Source organism: Euleptes europaea, chromosome 13, assembly GCF_029931775.1.
Source record: "Euleptes europaea isolate rEulEur1 chromosome 13, rEulEur1.hap1, whole genome shotgun sequence".
Lineage (NCBI taxonomy): Eukaryota > Metazoa > Chordata > Lepidosauria > Squamata > Sphaerodactylidae > Euleptes > Euleptes europaea.
Genome location: NC_079324.1, coordinates 53,492,720 through 53,513,764, shown reverse-complemented (window position 1 = coordinate 53,513,764; position 21,045 = coordinate 53,492,720). Strand labels below are relative to the sequence as shown.

The following is a 21,045-nucleotide window of genomic DNA, read 5'->3' as shown; positions in this document are numbered from 1 at the left end:
ATCTTGCTCAGATCTTGCAAATTGAGGGCTGTGGCTTCCTTTATTGAGTCCATCCATCTCTTGTTGGGTCTTCCTCTTTTCATGCTGCCCTCAACTTCTTGTCTTCTCATAATGTGACCAAAATACGATAGCCTCAGTTTAGTCATTTTAGCTTCTAGGGTCGGTTCAGGCTTGAATTGATCTATAACCCACTGATTTGTTTTTTGGAGAGGATAGGGTTTGGGGCGGGGAGGAACCTCAACACGGTAAAATGCAATAGAGTGCGCCCTCCAAAGCAGCCATTTTTCTCCAGGGGAAGTAATCTGTCGCCTGGAGATCGGATCTAATTCCGGGAGATCTCCAGGTCCCACTTGGTGCTTGGGCCCTTATAGTGAACCATGCAAGGTACTCCGTGACTATTATCGCCTCCTCCCCCACCTAATGTAGCGCATCTGCATGCACGCAAAAGAGAGGCAGGTCACGACAAAAACACACACATACCTAGGGTTGCCAGGTCCCTCTTCCCCACCAGCGGGAGGTTTTTGGGGTGGAGCCTGAGGAGGGCGGGGGATGGGAGGGACTTCAATACCATAGAGTCCAATTGCCAAAGCAGCCACGTTATCCAGGTGAACTGATCTCTATCAATTGGAGATCAGATGTAATAGCAGATCTCCAGCCGCTACCTGGAGGCTGGTGGGAGAAACAAAGACACCACTGTACAAGTATCTGGAGATTTAGAAATCAGTACAGGAGCGAAAATAATTTAAATAAAGTGCGAATTTTTTTTATAAGCTACTACATGAATATAAAGTCAACACAAGACAAAGTGTACAAAAAAGACCTACAAAAGCCATCTATAAGTGTTCATACGTACAATAAGAGTAATTTATCAAATCTTTCAAAGTTGTCTCAGATGTGAGTACAAATTCTTCTTTTTGAAGGCAATTATCATGTAGTCAGATAGAAGCCACCAATTTACGGCTGTTTCAAATTCTTGGCAGTTAAGCAATTCTCCAGTCCTTCATTAAGCATCCTTCATATATTTCTACATACTTCATTTTCAAATTGTAGGTTACATCAGATATCCCACGAAGGGTAATCTGAGAGGTGATGAGATTGGGCTAACATGGACTGTCCAAGCCAGGTCACGTTCCCCTGTATCACATTTTAAATGCTGTCCTTCCTCCAAGGAGTTTAGGGCAGCATACCTGGAGGCGGGCGACCCTACGCACCTTCCCAGCCTGCGTTGTAGGCCTCAACTTCAGTTCCCGGATGTTACCCATCAGCCATTGCGCCGGGGCCAAGGCGCATGCCCCAGCTTCTCCGGTTCTCCTGTCGCTTAAAATGGCGCCCGCGTGTGGCGAAAGGGGAGTCGGTGGGGGGGAAAGAAACTGTGCCCGGGGGGGGAGGGGAGGGAGGGAGGGGGCGGTAGCGGAGCAGGGAGAAAGGACCGAAAGAAAACAGTGCAGTTACGGTCGGTTTTTAAAAACTGATGGGTGGACAAACTTCACTTAAAAAAAAAAAACACACGACATTTTTCGTTAAAAAAACAACAACAACCAAAGAGACAGTAACGTCTTTCCAACCGTCGCCAGTAACGTCTTTCCAACCGTCGCGCGGTGACGACACTGATGACGCGACCTCCCCCGTCTCTCCCCCCCGCCCGCTCCTCGAGAGCTCCGCCTCTTGCCCGTCGCGTTTCCCCGCTCGCCGGGCCTTTCCTCGCGCAGAGGGGCTGCGAGCGGACGAGGAGAGCAGGTGGGCCGGAGGAGGAGGGGAGGGGAGGGGAGGGGAGGGGAGGGGAGAGGAGGGGAGGGGAGAGGAGAGGAGGGGAGGGGAGGGGAGGGGGGCTGCCCCTTCCGCCCGTCCTGTCGCGGCTTCTGCGGCCTGTCTTTTTTTTGGGGGGGGGGGAAGGGGGTGGCGTTGCGCCTCTGGTCGAGGGGGTGGGCAGAGGGGCCAAGGGATTTGCATTAATTTTTATATTAGGTATTGATTTCATAATGTTGGATACGACAAGAACAGATTAATTCAAAATAACATTGGGATTAGCAAAAGGTTATACACTTTAATTTTAGAGGGAGAGGGGGGAAGTCATTTCATTGTTAAATTAGAATACTATTTGTTCTTCTCTTTATTATTATAATATTGTTTTTATGGATATATTAAATGAAGAAAAATAAAAATTATTTTTTAAAAAAGGGAGTGTGGTTGCGGGGTTTTAAGTCCACGCCTTCTGCTGGCGCGGTTTGTGGCCTGGGGGGGAGGGTAGCCCGTGTTTAGCCCCTGGCGGCAAAAATAAGACCTTGTGCCGCCTTGAAGGCTGTGTGGTGAGGATCTGCTTGGCGCAACTGGTTTTTGCGCCCCTTTTGCGTCATTTTGGTTGGTCCTGATAAAAAGGTTATCAGCGTGGTTTAGTGCAGGGCTGCTTAAACATTTTCCCACTCGTGACCCCTTTTCACCCGAGAAATAGGTATACACATCAAACATTTGCTGATAATAAATCATAAAGAAATTTATACTGTTGCCAAATCTTTCGCGATCCCCACATTCAGTTACGCGACCCCATATGGGGTCGTGACCCACAGTTTAAGAAGCTTTGATTTAGTGTTTAAGAGCGTGGACTCTGATCTGGAGAACCAGGTTTGATTCCCTACTCCTCCACATGAGCATCATGTCTCCCCTTAGCCGCCTTCTTTCCAAGCTAAACAGCCCTAAGCGTCTTAACCGCTCCCCATAGGACAGTTGCTCTAGTCCCCTAATCATTTTGGTTGCTCTTTTCTGCACCTTCTCAAGCTCTGTAATATCCTTTTTTAGGTGTGGTGACCAGAGCTGTACACAGTATTCTAGGTGTGGTCTCACCATAGATTTGTACAAGGGCAGTATGATATCAGCAGATTTATTCTCTATTCCTCGTCTAATTATGGCCAGCATGGAATTTGCCTTTTTTACAGGAGCAGCACACTGGGTTGACCTTCATTGAGCTATCCACTACCACCCCAAGATCTCTTTCTTGGTCTGTCGCTGCCAGCACAGATCCCATCAGTGTATATGTGAAGTTGGGATTTTTTGCCACCCTTGCTCTCTCTGGTTTTCCCTTCTTTTTTCTGTTAATGCAGTTATTTTTTAAATCATGGTTGCATTTCTTTAGGTAAGTGTATTACCCTGTTGTGTATGTACCCTGCCTCCCAGTGGACTGGAGCCTACTGAAAATGGAGGCAGAAGGCTCGGGTGGAAAAATGGTTGATGGCATCCTTAGTATTAAAGCGAATCTGACTTGGTGAAACCATCGAGTAGGAAAATGGCTAATTTCTCCCTTTTTTGTCAATCCTAGCAAAAAGACACTGATTCCAGGGTCTGCCCCATCTACAATATACAGAGAGTTAATTCTGTAAATGATTTCCCCAGGATAAATCAAATTATGGAAGAAAACAATAATGGCACCCCCTTAGCTGATGAACAAAGTACAGATCCATTTGTGGAAACAGAGAGCGTGACTGAGAAGGAAACTAAGGAAGATGAGGAAGAAAGTAACAAAAAGGGTACACCAGATACTTCCAACATGTACAGGTATATTAAAGATGACCTGTTTACTTCGGAGATTTATAAAGTAGAAATTCAGAACCTTCCAAAATACATTGGTTTTAATGAAGTGAAGAAATTTCTCGCTAAGTATGGTCTTCACCCTCACAAGATAAAACTGTTGGGGAAACAGACTTTTGCTTTCGTCACCTTTAAGAGTGAGGAGGAACGAGACAAAGCCATGAAGGTCCTTCACGGAGTCTTGTGGAAGAACCGAAACTTAAGCGTCAGACTTGCAAAGCCTAAGGCTGATCCCATCATGAAGAAGAGAAGAAGGGAGGAGGAAGAGGAAGGGGAGGGGGTCAAAGAGCAGAAGGCAGCGAAGTGCCCATCCTTGACAAAAGATGGCAGAGAGGAGCCTCTTAGTAAACAGATAGCAGATGTGGTGACTCCTTTGTGGAATGTACCATATGAGGCACAGCTGGCAAAGAAGAAGCAAGAATGTGAGCAAGTGCTGCTGAAATTGACACGGTAAGCCTAATTTTGTTGCTGCAATAATGGTTTGATTTCCGTCTTCGAGGCTTTTGAGACGTAGGGAAGTGCAGTCCCCAAACTGCTAAGCCAGAGGAGTCTGGTTAAGGCTGCAATCGTAAACTGACTCTGGTCCCTTGGAAGTCCTACTGAACTTGTTAGGGCTGACTTCTGAGCAAACGTGGTCAGCATCATACTGACTTATCAGGAGAACTACAACCCCAGTTTCTGCCCTTGTAGCTAATAGCACTATGACCCTGTTGCTAAACTATAGCACAAGAGTGTTGGAAAGTGTAAGGCTGCTAGTTAAAGCAAGATTTCCAGGGCATGAGCTGTTCAGAATCAGAGCTCCCTTCTTCAGATATCAGAGCTTTGACTCGAAAGCTCATGCCTGAAAATATTGTTGGTCTCTAAAGAGCTACTGGATTTGACTCTTCTTAGCATTGTGCACTTGATCATTTTGCCAGTGGCTTTTCTGCCTGAAGCATCTTTTCTCTCCAGTACGTGTGTAAGCGGCACATACTGCTTTATGACTGTTCCACTAAGACAAGATGTTCCGTTGTTCATTAGATCTAGAGAACATAATGAGCAATTATAACTATCAAGTGGTATACAAATGTGTAATATAAACAAATAGAACATTTCCCCCCCCCCCCAGGGAAATCGGAAACAACAACAGAGCTCTGCTCCCCTGGCTTTTCGTGCAGAAGGAGAAGTACAATGGCCTGTGTTGCTGTCTGGAAGGGGTGAAAGCATCACCGTCACAGGTTGGGCATAACATCTCTCACTACTAGGGTTGCCAGCTCCAGGTTGGGAAATACTTGGAGGTTTTGGGGGGTGGAGCCTAAGGAGGGCGGGGTTTGGAGAGGGGAGGGACTTCAATGCCAAAGAGTCCAATTGCCAAAGCGGCCATTTTCCCCAGGGGAACTGATCTCTGTCATCGGAGATCAATTGTAATAGCGGGAGATCTCCAGCCACCACCTGGAGGCTTTGGAAATTAGCACAAATCCGAAAAATGTAGAAGGTGCAAAAGGTATATTAAATATGCTACACAATAATGCAATGAAAAGGAATCTAACATACTATTATAACAACTACATCTATCCTAAACTAAAGTGTGGTGTAGTGGTTAAGAGTGGTGGTTTGGAGCGGTGGACTCTGATCTGGAGAACCAGGGTTGATTCCCCACTCCTCCACATAAGCGGCTGAGGCTAATCTGGTGAACTGGATTTGTTTCCCCACTCCTCCACACGAAGCCAGCTAGGTGACCTTGGGCTAGTCACAGCTCTCTCAGCCCTACCTACCTCACAGGGTGTCTGTTGTGGGGAGGGGAAGGGAAGGTGATTGCAAACCGGTTTGATTCTCCATTAAGTATTGGAGAAAGTCGGCATATAAAAACCAACTCCTCTTCTTCTTCTAATTTAGTACAGAGTTAATGGACTTTAGCGTGACTTGCTAATATTAAAAACGGGAGGTTTTTACAACAGATGTTTCAGAAGGGAAGCAGCAAACCAAATTCTTGAGGGTTACTCTAAACTTTCTCCCGTTTTACATTTAGACCGAATATCGCAACAAGTGTGAATTTTTGATTGGCATAGGCCCCAACCAGGAAGATAAAAGTGTGGGCTTCCGCCTCAGCAAATACAAAAGCGGGACATGCGCAGTCGTGGAGCCCTTTGAGACCGTTCACATTCCTGCGGTTGCCAAAAAGGTAGTGAAGGCCTTTCAGGATTACATCAGGTGAGGCTGAATAGGAAATCTCACGTGTTGATGCTTGACTAGCATTAGTGTTGGATTGTGAGATTGCACTCTCCTTCCCACAGCACCTTTAGCTATGATTAACGCAGACTGTGCCGTGACCTGGACAGCCCAAGCTAGCCCTTTCTCGTCTGATCTTGGAAGCTAAGCAGGGTTGGCCCTGGTTAGTATTTGGATGAGAGACCACCAAGGAAGTCCAGGGTTGCTACACAAAGGCAGGCAATAGCAAACCGCTTCCAAACACCTCTTGCCTTGAAAACCCTACGGGTCACCATGCGGCAAAAAAAGTAAAATAAAATAATGCAAAGCGTGGTGCATTCCTAATTTAAGGATTGAAACTCTGATTTTAACCAGGTTATAAATCCATGGTAAGGAGCTGCATCATGCATTAAAATGGTGCTAATTCTATGTTTCATTCCAACCATTGCTCTTCTCCACCATTCGGCTTCAAATCTGATATAAGGAGAGCTTGAGTAACAGAAACTGACAGGTAACTTTCCCCTCCTCTCTCTCCCTTGAAATGTAAAAAGGGTAAGACGGGTGGGGAACCTTTTTTCTGCCAAGGGCCATTTGGATATTTATGACATCATTCGCGGGCCATACAAAATTATCAACTTAAAAATTAGCCTGCTATATTTGGTCAAACATTTAGCCAAGAGGCACGGCCGGAGATGGCTCGAAGTGTCTGCCACGTAGAGCGACTTGCTTTTGAGTTCTGCCGTCCCCAGCTGGGCCCAAGAGATTCAGGCAGGGCAGCATCCTTCTGAGCTAGAGATAAGCCAGGACCCATGGAGGGCCTGACCAAATGGATTTCGCGGGCCTTGTACGGCCCCTGGGCCTGACGTTCACCACCCCTGGGGTAAGAAATCTAGCTAGGAGCCTTTCTATTAGATACCAGTTTCTTAGCAGGGAAACTGTAGAATAGTATACACTTGAATCTGACAGTATGTGGAATCCTTCATTATCTGATTAATGTGCAAGACAGAAATTTGTGGCAAAGTGATTTGACGATTGTACGCATTGTAATCTGAAAATCATGAAGCTTTTCTTGTCAGGCTGAGAAGAAATGTTTCTTGGTCATGCTCAGAGCCTGTCTACTTATAATGTTACACCTTAGCAGAAGTGTGTGTGTCAAATTCAGGTCTAGTAATGGAGGCTTTGAAATTTGCAGGTCCACCCCTTACAGCGTTTACAGCCCAGAAACCTACAATGGGCACTGGAAACAGCTAACTGTTCGCACCAGCCGGAATGCTCACATCATGGCTATTGCTTATTTCAATCCTCAGGTACTGAGTAGGATTTTCGTAGTAAGGGACAGTCTTCATTGCGGGTTTATAATAAAGAATACAGTTCCCAAACTGTTCACGGTTCAGTTTGTCTTGCTGGAGAGGTTTTAACATTCTTGAGGCTACAATGTGAGAACTCCAGGGGCATAGTTTTCAAAGGAACACATGAAGCTGCCTTATACTGAATCAGACCCTCAGTCCATCAAAGTCAGTATTGTCTACTCTGACCGGCAGCAATTCTCCAGGGTCTCAGGCAGAGATCTTTCACATCACCTACTTTCCTAGTCCCTTTAACTGGAGATGCTGGGGATTGAACCTGGGATCGTCTGCAAACCAAGCAGATGCTCTACCACTGAGCCACAGCCCCTCCCCAAAGGAAGATGTGCCCTGGGATGCACAGGGGCTTCTTCAGCACAAATCTGCATATGCAGTTACCCTTCGCAGCACTAGCAGCAGCAGCCTCTAAGCGTGGAAGGTGGTCGACCATCTTTTCTCCCCTTTTTTATTTCTGAAACGTCTAGAAACTAAATAAAGAAGAGCTGACTGAACTACAAAGCTCTTTGGCAAAGTACTTCACAGAAGGCGTTGGCAAAGATAGCGGAATCACCTCTCTGTATTTTGTGGAGGAAGGGCAGAGGTAAGCACTGCGTCTCACAGAGAATTTCTGCAGCCTTTCTTCTTGTGATGCTGTAGTGCATGGGCAACAATTTTGGGGTATATTTTGTGCAGCAGCAGCGGTCCATCAAATGGTAATAAAATATGGTAACGGTTCAAAACACTGCACAGCCATTTGTGAAATGAGCACCCTTAGGACTATTAGAGGTAAGAGCCCTGTGGCGCAGAGTGGTAAGCTGCAGTACTGCAGTCCAAACTCTGCTCACGACCTGAGTTTGATCCCAGCAGGAGTCAGTTTCAGGTAGCTGGTTCAAGGTTGACTCAGCCTTCCATCCTTCCGAGGTTGGTAAAATGAGTACCCAGCTTGCTGGGGGTAAAGGGAAGATGACCGGGGAAGGCACTGGCAAACCACCCTGTAAAACAAAGTCTGCCTAGTAAATGTCGGGATGTGATGTCACCCCATGGGTCAGGAATGACCCGGTGCTTGCACAGGGGACATTTACCTTTTAGGACTATTAGTAATGCGAGCCTTGCCGGATCTGACCAAAGCCCCAGAGACTCTACCAGTCAGTTTGCCAGCAGTAGGTTGCTAAATGTGAAAGTAAGTAAATTCAGCAACAGTTAAGCATCATCATAATAGCAACTGTTGATGCTCTTGGCAAATTCATTTCTAAGAGCAGTAAGCTCAAGCGACGCTGGAAATATATCTTGCCTTGCATATTTCCAATGCAAACATAGCTAGGTGTATCTGGTTTCTGGTCCTGCTTTGTTCCTGGGACTTCCTTTGGGTGGCTTGAAACATCACTAGCGCAGCCTGCTCAGAGCCTGGCCATGAAAGGCTGTAGGGCTATTCGCTGAAAGAATAACCAGGCGTAGCTGAATGAAAGCTGGCATGGCTAAGGTCTGCTTTTTCCCTTTGCACGTTCAGCTTGTGCGACCGAGAACTCACTTCTGAAGAGCGTTCAGACACCACTAGGAGTCCAGAATGCATTAGAATGTCTGACCAGAGGCGTTTCATCAGACCAGATACCGGCTGGCTCTTAAGGAGTTGCGCAGGTTACCAGCCTCTGTGCTGATCTCTTTGCTGTTGAAAATCTTCAACAGTCTGAACCCTGGATATCAGAAGGTATGCCTCCTGCTATCTGAAATTTTAGCCTGGTACTGGAAGTAGAATCTTTACTATAGTAACGACCTTGCCAGTCACATACTCTCAGCCTAGCCTACCTCACAGGGTTGTTTTGAGGAGGAGAGGACAACAACGTAAGCCACTTTGGGTCCCCACCAGGTAGAAAGGCAGGGTATAAATGAAGGAAAATAAAAATGTTTAAAACTGAAGCTGCTTTCCCTGGAAGGAATGTATGGCCATCTTGCTTCAAGTGAGGAGTTCTCCTTTTCAGAAAGCTTCTAAGGTCTAGACCAGAGATCCCCAACCTTTTGGGCTAGTTGGCACCTCTGGCATTCTGACACAGAGTGGTGGGTTCAACCACAAAATGGCTGCTGCAGGAGGTGGAGCCCGTCACAAAATATCAGAAAGTGAGGTTATGCACAAATCTTCAACATTACAGGCAGAAACTGTTTTAAAATGAGCATACAGTTTAAAATATTTTCTTCCATACACACGGCTTACCTTCAGTCATGTAGTGAAGATTCTTTTTGCTGTGGTGGCAGCTGCTGCCAAAAGCATTTTTAAAGAAATCTGTACAGCCAATCAGAAGCCCTGCTAGGCAGAAGCTCCGCCTGGCCCCACCCGCTTTCTGAAAACGCTCGGGAGGGCCAGGGTGCTCATGGTCGCCATGTTGAGGACTCCTTGTCTAGACTGACACTGCTGATTGTATTTGGAGAAACCGGCTGCATAGTTTATCTCTCTTATTTTTGTATTAATTATTAGGTTTGTTGGGTTTTGTTTGTTCACTGTACTGGATTTTAATTGAATGTTTTTGAATGAAAACCAGAATAAAAATCTGAGAGATAAAATATTTCTCTAGGCTAGTAACTAGAAATATTAGGGGGATGGGGGGACACTAAATATTACGTGACTTGGTAAGGTTTTTTGGGTCAATGTGAAGTAAATCTCATGGAAGCCTAGTTCCAACTTCCCAGCAATTTAATGTTTGTTAGTCAGGAATAGGTGTTCCTACTTCCGGAGCAGGTAGAAGGCTGCCTTGTATCCTTAAGCAAAACGGCCAGAATGATTGTGGAGGAACGTTCAGAAACATTGCCAAGAAGAAGAGGAGATTGTTTTTATATGCCGACTTTCTCTACCACTTAAGGGAGTATCAAACCGGCTCACAATCACCTTTCCTTCCCCTCCCCACAACAGACACCCTGTGAGGTAGGTGGGGCTGAGAGCGCTCTAACAGAGCTGTAACTTGCCCAAGGTCACTCAGCTGGCTTCGTCTGTAGGAGTGGGGAAACAAATCCAGTTCACCAGGTTAGCCTCTGCCACTCATGTGGAGGAGTGGGGAATCAAACTCGGTTCTCCAGATCAGAGTCCACCGCTCCAAGCCACCACTCTTAACCACTACACCACGCTGGCCAAGTCCTTCCAGCTACAGGCCTTGTGCTTGCTTTGTGGGAACAACATGCAGTTCCTTTGACTGGTGTGAGATGCTTCTACTCCCCCGGCGAAAAGCTTGTTTTAACAATCGCGTCAGACAGTTGATGGACATGCCAGTGCATAGCTGTGCCTGCTTAAGCCCTGTGGAAATAAATGCTACTGGAGCTTGCTTAACTCCGTTCTGTCCTGCACCCATTAGATGCAGTGGAATCTATAGACATACGGAACAAATGGGAGGGAATGCATTCTGGAAATGTATTAGATTTTTTTTGTATAGCTTTTCTGTTTTATTTGGCTATCTGAGCTCTTATACCCGAATGCTGTTAATAGATTAGGAGGCATTAAATTCTGATTTTTTTCCACCTTCCAGAAAATCTCCTAATTGTGAAGATTTGGCCTTAGAGCACATTGCTGGCGACAAGTACATATATGAAGAACTTCTCGGGCTCAAGTTCCGGATTTCTCCTCATGCCTTTTTCCAAGTAAATGATAATGCTTTGTAGAATCGTTTACTAGCAGCTGAAATTAATGGTTCCCTGTGAGCAAGCGGAGAAGCAACTTGCACAGAACGTTTGAAATGTAATGAGGCAATGAGTGTCTGTAGATATAGAGTATAGATCAGGGGTGTTGAACTAATTTGTTACGAAGGCCAGATGACATAAATGTCACTTGATTGGGCCAGGCCATGCCTCGCCAGCCCATGGGGGGTGGGGGGCTGCCTTGGCTGGCTTGTGGGCCAAATAAGAGCTCTCAAGGGGCCAGATCCAGCCCCCAGGCCATATGTTTGACACCCCTGGCATAGATTAAATTCTGAGCACCAGTTGAAGGAAGCATTTTTAACCTGGTGCTCCCAGATATCTGAAGTAGATGTGACGGCATGCACAGGCTGGCTTGCGCTGAGAGAGGGGCAGAAGCATCCTGTGGGAAAGACGTGGCGTGAGCCTCCCTTTTCATGCCACCCACCTCTCTTGCAGTGTCCTTGAAGTGGCTGGATTCCTATATATTGGCCATACCAGTTTGTAGCAGCGTGTCTGGAGTTGGGGTGCCCGGCGTGCTTTTAGGGTGGTGCTTAAGCTGGCCCTCTCAGAGGCATGCTGATGCTGTCTTCTTTGTATATGCTGAGCACAGAGTCACTTGTGCAACAGACGAGCGACTGCAGCTCCCGCTCTCAAGAGGTTTTTCCCATCAACTTCTGATGTAGCATTTGCACATATTCCTTAGGGGTGTGCTGCTTACTTTTTTAAGCCTCTGGAAATGACATTGCTTGAGAGAAGTGTGGGTAGTCATGTTTTAAAATCTTTTATACATGTGCGTTGTATTTGTTGTTTCTCTGTAGATTTATTTTTATTCTCTGTAGTTCTGCACAGATTGTCATTTGAAAGGGCTGTTTTTATTTAAAAACTTGATGGTTTTAGGTTCTGACTTGCTTGAACGCTGCCTGTCTATGTGTGTTGGGAATGCTTAGGTAAATACAGCAGCTGCTGAGGTTCTCTACTCTACTATTGAAGACTGGGCCCAGGTCAGCCAGGATACTACAGTGCTCGACATCTGCTGTGGAACAGGATCGATTGGCATTTCCCTCGCCAAGGTGAGCCAAATGCAGGTGATGGTAGTTCAGTAAACATACTGGATCACTCCAATATAGTTTAAAAGGGGTTCCAGACTTGACCCTTGAATAGATTTTTTTTTCAGTTTCCTGACATATAACACTTGATGAGGTGGTGAGAATTAGCCTCTTAAAGAAATGTAGTCCTAAATCTAATTTTTTCTCAAGAGGCTGAGATGACAATGTTAGTAAGAAAGTCATCTGGCTGTATTGAGAGGATTCGCTAGCTAAAGCTCTTTTAGTTTTTAGGAGACCAAGTCCTGTGAGGAAAGGTTGAAGGAGCTGGGTATGTTTAGCCTGAAAAGGAGAAGATTGAGAGGGGATATGATAACCACCTTCAAGTACTTGAAGGGCTGTCATATAGAGGAGGGTGCCGAGTTGTATTCTGTTGCCCCAGAAGGTTGGACCAGAACCAATGGGTTAAAATTAAATCAGAAGAGTTTCCATGTAGACATTAGGAAGAATTTTCTAACAGTTAGATCGGTTCCTCAGTGGAACAGGCTTCCTCGGGAGGGGGTGAGCTCTCCTTCCCTGGAGGTTTTAAAGCAGAGGCTAGATGGCCTTCTGTCAGCAATGCTGATTCTATGAACTTAGGCAGTTCATGAGAGGGAGGGCATCTTGGCCATCTTCTGGGCACTGGGGTGTGTGTGGGGGAGGTAGTTATGAATTTCCTGCATTGTGCAGGTGGTTGGACTAGATGACCCTGGTGGTCCCTTCCAACTCTGATTCTAGTTTGGAAAAATTCCAAACATTCATTTTGGTTCCCAGCAGTTAAAGAGATGGTGCTGCTTCTAATTGAATCAAGATTATCACCTGAGGTTCACCTGTGAACTGGCCCTTGAATTTTCTTTTTGTGCATCTTGGGTTGAAGTAAATGCAACCAATCTCTCTTTCCTGCTGTTCTAGCTTCCCAGGAAAGTCTCACCTTTTTTTTTTAATGGTTTAGTGCAGAAAGTCACCTTTCCCCCCCTACAATCCAAAGAATTACTGCAGCAGCTGACTGTTGAACCGCCTGGTTTGGAACTGCATCCCTGTGTGTGGTTCCAATTTACAGCAAAGCTAAAAGACCTCTGTGAACCAGTCATCCCGTCTCCTAGAGTTACAGCTTGCCAAACAAAATGGCCTGACCTTTTGAGGAGCTGTTGGGTGCCTGGCTGGGCAAATTGGGTCATTAGCTGCAGTCCTCACAGAGAGAAGCTGCAAGAGAAGGGAGAGCTGAGCTTGGGGTCCAGGGAGATGGCTGCGGTCCACATTCACTGTACGCTTACATTACCCCACCAGCTGCTAAACTGCACATTGTTGCTTTGGTTCCGCTGCAGAAAGTGAAGAAGGTGATTGGGATCGAGCTTTGCCAAGAAGCTGTGGAAGACGCCAGGGCGAACGCTCTGCTTAATGGTTGGTAAAAGAAAACATCCATCATGCTGATCTCTCAAACTTGAATCAAAGGGCAGATTTCAGTGTGTTTACAATGTATGAAATAAGGCTCAAGGATTTTGTGTCCCATGTGCAAGGATTATGAACACCGAGTCCTAAATGCAGCTTGGAACTATTTTATCATATGGTTCCCAGGTAGCCTCTCATCAAAGCTCTGATCAGAACAAGGCCGGCTTAGCTTCAGTTAAGGCCACTGTATTGTGTCCTTGCCTTATAGCTTAAGACATGGGAATCTTCAGGAACCATGTCCCTGATTTTGATAGGGCTCTAAGCGCTTGCACCTTTGGAGGCTGGAATCTTCAGTGAATCTGCAGATTGTCCTGTAAAGGATGCAGAGTAGGTTGAATGTAGCAAATGCCGGTTTTTGTGGGGGCAGTGAAGCTCTTCCAGGCAACAAAGTATTTCAAAGGAAGCCTTCTCTATACTTCCATCCAGCACCTTTCCTTTATGCCTTAGAACAGTGATGGCGAACCTTTTAGAGACCGAGTGCCCAAACTGCAACCCAAAACCCACTTATTTATCGCAAAGTGCCAACACGGCAATTTAACCTGAATACTGAGGTTTCCTCCCAGCTCGGCAAGGGGGGGCAGCGGGGAGTCCAGGGAAGGGGGGGCTCCACGCTCCCTTCAAAGCCCCCGCCGCCCCCGCGCGTGCCCACAGAGAGAGCTCGGTGTGCCGGACTTGGCACGCGTGCCATAGGTTCGCCAACACGGCCTTAGAAGATCCTTGATCCATTGATTTGAGCACCTACAATGAAAAGCTGGGCTGATTGAACGGTAGTGCAGAGAAAAGTATCTGCAACTAATGGCGCAGCCTCGTTTATGCTGAAGGATTAGTCGAAATTCTTTTTTTTTATTTCAGAACTGAATAATGTTGAATTCCACAGGGGAAAGGCGGAAGAGCTTGTTCCTTACCTGGTCAACTCCTTAGTGCTACAAGACTCTGTTACAATCGTGGATCCACCACGAGCTGGGCTGCGTGAGTTTAACCTTCATTCCCCCCACCCTTTGGTAGAGTGGTTTGAACTGAAGTGAAGGTGTGTGACATAAAGAGCTGTTTGGGCAACAGTCAATGGGGCATTGCCATTTCCCCTGTCTCACTAATACAACTGGGGATCACTGCAAATTGTCACGCTTCCCCTGTGCCCCCGTGTCCCTTGGGGTCTCTGCCCTGGGGAGGGTCCAGGCCAAGGGAGCCTCCTCAGCCTCAGACCAGTACGAGGGAGAGTCAGCGCTTGCCTCTCCCTCGGATGCAGCCAGGTTGTTGTGGGGGCTAAGCCCTGTAAACAGCTTGCTGCCTTCCTCCCTGGCTGTGGCTCCTCTCTGGCCTTATATCTCCTCCAGGCCAGAGAGGACCCGCCCCCGACACGCCCCTCAGGAGTCCATGCCTCCAACGGGCACGTGTAGGCCGACCTGCGCGCTCTCCCAACTCTCAGCTGTTTGTCGGGGCGGGGTGTCAAAGAGTTCCCACCTTCAAAGCCTAGCCCCGAGGAAGGAACTCTTTATCTGGAACTAAATGCAAACAACCTTGCCCCCTGCAAGGCACCTTGCCAGCCTCCGCCAGGCAAAGGTCCCTAATATGCAAACCGGCAAGAGTTGCTGCCAACACAAAACGCTTCGCTCAGAGAGCTTCCCCTCTGAGCTTAACGGGTAGAACTGCCACCAGCCCTTCAAAAGGTTTTCCAGCCGGCAGAGCCTAAGGGCAAAGCTTCTGCCAGCTCCTTAGCAACACAAAACAAGCTCACCCTGCAAGGTAGAGACCCAGCAGGTGGAGGTTTTACCTGCTAGCAAGATTACAAAACTGCGGTAGCGAACCTTAAGGCCTCAGGCACTCAGATTTAGCTTGGAACCACCAGAACAAAAGTCACAAAAGCCAACTTAAAGGCTAACAAGTTTTATTCACAAATGCTGCAATTCCACAGCCAAGTTTCAGAGAAGCAAACAAGCAAGAAAATAATAAAACTTATTCTTACTACACATTTCAAAATTAGGCAAATTTTGGCAAGGCATACAATACCAGGTTCACAAGACGTTTTTTGTCAGCAACAAGTTGATTGTATCAGGATGCAAAAATCATTCCAGCAGAGGTTCCCCCTCAGATGATAAGAAAACCAAGCGTTTGGTGAACTCCAGGAATGGACCAGCCATTACCCAAAGACACACGGTCTGTATGGCCGTATGGTCTATTTTATGTTAAAAACCTCCAAGGCCTGGCCAGTACCATTAAAGGTCAAAACAATTATTCTAAACCACTATGTTGCTAAATTGTAAATCCCATTCAGCTGACCACGCCAGAAGTGCAAGTCGACTCTGCAGTATCGAAAGCACCTGGCCTGGCAGCTGAACTAAAAGTATTTTGTTGCTAGGAGACAAATGGCCCCCAGATGTCTCCAAGGCAAGGCAAAAAGGGAGTTACCGACCTTCTCCAAGTGAGAGCATTTTGCACTCCCTAAATACCTCACGCAAAAGTGAAACCATTCTCACCGTTACAATAAGGTGTAACTTGCCAAATTAGCCGAGGCCTGATGTTCTGCCTCTCACTGTTAAGCCTGAACCATTGTTTTTCAGGACACCAAAAAACATGAAAGTCCTGTTTCTTGACACGGGACGCTTCTGGGAGCATCTTCCTGGCTAGGGCGGGGCCCTGGAGCTTCGGCATCACTGCGGCCGTGGCACCAGCTCTGCTGGCTCTTCCTTTGTCCCTGTAGGTGCCTGGGAGAAGCAGGAGTCCCGGCTGCCCAGTCTTCCACCCGCGCCCCGTCATTCCACCCCCGTGGAGGCCCGTTCCAGGACACAAACGTAGCTAAGCATTGGCAAGGGAGCTAAAGGAAGCTGTTTCTTGCCCTGTGTCTCAGCAGTAGAACTTTGTTGTATGTCAAGTGCCGTCAAGCCGCAACTGACTTATGGTGATTCTCTCATGGGGTTTTCAAGGCAAGAGACAAACACAGGTGGTTTATCATTGCCTGCCTCTGCGTAGCGACCCTGGACCTCCTGGGCGGTCTCCTTTCCAAGTTCTAACCAGGGCCTACCCTGCTTTGCTGCTGAGGTCTGATGAGATCCGGCCAGCCTGAGGCATCCAGGTCAGGCCCCTTGCCACTTTACACTGTGGTGGAAAGGGTAACATCACCACTCCATTTGGCCTGGAAAGACCGGCTGACTTCAAAGGGTATAATTGAAATTTGCTAGCCAAACACCAGAGGGCAAACCACCTTCATTTTACACATTAAAAGGAGAGGCTGTAACCTGGCAACAGTAGCAATTTATCATTCTAGAACTGCTCGCTGGCCACCTGCTCACATCCCCACCTTCCTCTGCACTGGTTAATGCAGACCATTGGTAGCTAGTAGGGTAGTCTTCTTTTGACCCCTTTTGTCTGTTGTTCTGTTGCGAAGGTTGGATGAGTGCAGTGCTAGAAGACATGCTCAGAGCAGAACGACAGGGTGGAGCTGTTTAATTTCAGGCACTGCTGTTGCAGTTAAACAATGTAATTGCAGTTTTTGTTTGAATGCTGTTTTCTAGATTCCAAAGTAATTCTCGCAATCCGAAAAGCCGAACACTTAAAAAAGCTCATCTATGTGTCCTGCAATCCTCGAGCTGCCATGAACAACTTTGTGGAGTAAGTGTACAAATGGGGCAGCGTTTCCATTGAATTCTACTGGACTTTTATCCCAGAAGTTGATCTGGGGCTGTAGTTTCTCAAGCGGTTAATCGTGACAATCTTCTGGGATTGGTTAAGTGGCAATTGAGTCTTCCGGGCTAACTGCAAGGGGCTTTGAAGGAGATGCAAGGCCCAAGAAAGAATACACTAATTATCATAGCAAAGCACTAATACTCTGCTTTATTTTCCCTGGTAGCCTTTGTCGAGCTCCCTCAAACCGTGTCAAGGGAAGCCCTTTCCGTCCGGTCAGAGCAACGGCCGTGGACCTCTTCCCTCAAACGATGCACTGTGAACTGCTACTCTACTTTGAACGAATAGAACATTCTAGCGATAAACCTTCTGAGGCATCAGTAGATTCTGCTGACATTCCAGCTATCAAACTAAGAGAAGCTTCCATGGAAGAGGATGATACTGACTTAACCGAAAAGAACGCAGCAAAAGAATCTTCCAGCTAATGATGGTAAAGAGGCGTGCTCGTTTGCATGATTACCCGTTTCCTTCTATATCACTCTTTTGCCATCTTATTTCAAAACGTTGCCTCTGAGGAAAATCTGAACAAGCAGTTAATCTGTGGAGATCTGAAATGATGGCTATACTCTACTGTCAATACTATGTACCAGAGACCACTTTTTCCCTTGAAGGGGTGATACATAATCTTCCTGAAGTCCCAGGACCCCTGCAGAGGATCATGCCTATTATTAGCACATATAGATATTTGTATATATATACTTATGGATGAGCAGGCATTGAACTTTGATGCCAAAGTGATTTTTATTTTTGAATGTGAAGGATGTGCCAATTTTAAAGGACCATTGCAAAAGCTTGTATTGCAGTGCAAGATTCTTGCAAAACATCTGGCGAATAAATAATACACATTACCAAAAAGGTGTGTTGTGTTCCCTAGGTCTTAGCGGGGATTGATGTAAACTTCCCCTTACCTTGTTCTGACCTGTGTAGGATAATGATGGAAGTTGTAAATTAAAAATAGCACAATAGCCTATCCCCCACAATGAGGTGAGAAGCAGAGGGCTTGTTAGTTTTTTCTTAGAGCCAGCATGGAGTAATGGTTAACAGCGGTGGACTCTGATCTGGAGAACCGGGTTTGATTCCCCACTCTTCCACATGAGCGGCGGAGGCTAATCTGGTGAACTGGATTTGTTTCCCCACTCCTACACACATGAAGCCAGCTGGGTGACTTTGGGCTAGTTACAGCTCTGTTAGAGCTCTCTCAGCCCCACCTACCACACAGGGTGTCTGTTCTGGGGAGGGAAGGTGATTGTAAGCTGGTTTGACTCTTCCTTAAGTGGTAGAGAAAAATCGGCATATAAAACCAACTCCTTTCCCCTCAGCCTGCCAGGAGCTAGAGGGCTCCCAGGCAGCTGGCTTGCTTCACTACCTGCTGCATTGCATGGATGGGAGGGTCCTGCCAGGCATGTAGGCTTGCCACCTTGGCAGTCCCAATGGGGATTATGTGTGGTTGGCTGCAAATTTCTCCAGATAGAGGGCCAGACAGAGGAATAAGCTGAAGGATCAAGTGCGTATGATTAACTGGCAACTCCCATTCCCCATGAATGTTGGACAACAGCCTTTACTGTATACATCAAGTACTGGTAAATGTTCCAGCGAAATGTAGGGTGACAATTTTTAGTGTTTGTTCCTTTAAAAGAAAAGACCTGTAGTACCAGTCAAGAAACTCTTATGTAATAATCAACCTTTATTGCTCGAAACTAATTTTTTTTTCCAAACACATGTACTCAAAAGACCTAGAACAGGCTTAATGAGAGGCTTTATAGTTGTACCAACTGAGCACTGGCATCAAGCAATTGCACTCGACATACAATTCGTACAGCAACCAGTAACATTGAGTTGGTCACATTCTTTTAAAAAAGAATTACAATACTGCAGTTGATCACTAAGTTGTTCCAAATGGCACAGGACTAATTTGGAACTTTTCCCATACAAGTTTTAGGTAGCGAATTAATTCCTGGGATTCTTACCAAAACCAAGCATTAGACTAGTATGAGGTGTAATCATATCTAGAAAGAAAGGTTTTGCAAGTGTGATCACTGGTAGCAAATCTACAAGAGTCAGAATGGAGCAGGACTACTTATGCATATTTCAAGGCCGGTTTTCAGTAGCTGAGGACCCAAGTTTAAATTTAATGTTCAGACGAGCTACAGCTTATTTAAATAGGTAGCATATGATTTGCCTGCTCTAATAACTTCCTGTCTTTAAACATTCAGAGAAGTACCAATTTCATCCTTCAAATCAACATCACACCTGTCAAGAACGCAAGTCAAAGCAAAAAACCTATTCCCATCCACAAGAAACAGGGATCTTACGAGAGGGAAGAGAGAACAAGACTGAAAGTAGTTTCTTTTAGGTACTCAAGATTAACTAGAAAAAAACCCCCACACACGTTACAAGAGATACATACTTTTTTCAGATATGTCTTGAATCACACTGCATAAGTATTCATGCAGAAGCGTAAGTTAAATGCAACCATCTACCCTCTATCGTAGCAGCTTGTGCTTATGTGCAAATGCGAGACAGGTACACTTCAAACAATAGTAAACATCAGAGTACAGGAATACTTCACAGTGACAACAGCAGTTACATTGTTTGTTCCTGGAGTTATTGCGCTTTATCTGAACATCTTGCCCAAAGAGGCTGCAGCACATCAAGTAAATACCCTTGGTTGTAAAAGAATGCATAATCGGTACTAGCCTTTGGTTCACAATGACATGTCTGATGTTTTAAGGGCAGCGGCCACCTTTCTAAGAGTCAGATGCGGGCAGGCGGAGGTAAGGCTAAAAGCAAGATGGTCAATGTGGCAAAACTTTAAAAATATTATTTCTAGAATTGAGGCCTCCATGGAAAATGCACAGGTAATTGCAAAACATTCCAAATATTCAAAGGGGATAGTTGCAAAAGCACTGCCTAAAAGTCCCCCCCCCAAGCCAGACATGATGCAAATATGTAAAAAGCTACTGAATAAAAGCCAAACTGGATTTTACTACTGCATCGGCGTGGTGTCTTTCAGAAAAGCATTTAACACAGGCAGTATTCGTATAGTCACATGACCTGCCATCATATCTCAGAAGAGAGATGCCAGATAAAGATGCTATAAAAGGAACACACTTTTTTTCAGGGTAATGCAAGTATATTGCATATGCCAGTGCTGGAGTACACAGCCAAAGTCACCAACAGTAAGCTTCCACCAGCGAGCTTTGCAAGTGATCTGCTTACTGAGGCCCAAAATGCAGCTCAGCAGTTTGGACAAATGTTCATTAGCACTGTGTTAAATGCAAAGATTTCTGAATCTACACATAGCCTACCCAAGGCCATGCAGTTTTTTATCAATGCCAGTGGCATGAAGACATTAGGCGAATCTCAAAAAGCCATTTCAAAAGTGGTAACTTATGCCAGAAATGCATAACCATTTAGGGAGGAAAATCTCTCCTGGCATTCTGAACAGTGGCCCTCCTAGAAAATACTTTGCTGGGCTGAATTTGATACACTGCACTGTAGACCGCTGGCAAATGGGTTGAAATTTGGTGAGTTCACCAAACATGGCGGTAGTTTTGTGGAAGATCCTTCCACAAGCCTCGCCAAATGCATAGACTGAAGGAATGCAGGATGCTTCCTTCCCACCCAAAGTCATCTGAAATTTCATTGTAGGGGGCAGCTACTAATAAAGGTTTGCCTTCCGGACTGGAAAGCAACAAGGCGTGTATAATTTGAAAGGTTCCTAGGACTAACATACCTTCTTTAAGAAGCTGGTACCAATCACTTCATGCAAGCAGGCGGCCTCCTACTGGAAATCTTAGGCAAGATCCCTCCATACCACCATTTTCTCCTGCACTGTTTTCCTTACGCGTTGCTGCAAGGAGAACTTGAAAACAGGACCCATTTAGCAAAGATGTTCATCTCACAAGCATGCGCCTACTGCCAATTAGATACGGTATTAAGAAGTTCTTCAGAAAAACAGGCTGAGATCAGCAGCGTGGAATTAGTTGCCGATCCCCCCTGCTAGCCTCTTTGGAGTGGAAAAGTGAGCACAGGAGGTATTTCTAGGGTAAATCATTGGATTGTATAGACCT

At 46.0% G+C, this 21,045-nt stretch overlaps 1 protein-coding gene across 1 annotated transcript; it reads left to right on the top strand.

The window, feature by feature from the left end:
• The first annotated feature begins 1,707 nt into the window (after positions 1-1,707).
• Positions 1,708-17,429, top strand: TRMT2A (tRNA methyltransferase 2 homolog A). The gene is made up of 12 exons (XM_056859469.1): positions 1,708-1,737; positions 3,385-4,029; positions 4,688-4,796; positions 5,588-5,769; positions 6,959-7,073; positions 7,595-7,710; positions 10,616-10,727; positions 11,711-11,833; positions 13,171-13,246; positions 14,147-14,263; positions 16,804-16,900; positions 17,139-17,429. Exons 2-12 carry the CDS (start codon positions 3,398-3,400, stop codon positions 17,395-17,397), a joined length of 1,938 nt encoding a protein of 645 aa, XP_056715447.1. The 5' UTR covers positions 1,708-1,737; positions 3,385-3,397; the 3' UTR covers positions 17,398-17,429.
• The last annotated feature ends 3,616 nt before the right edge of the window (positions 17,430-21,045 follow it).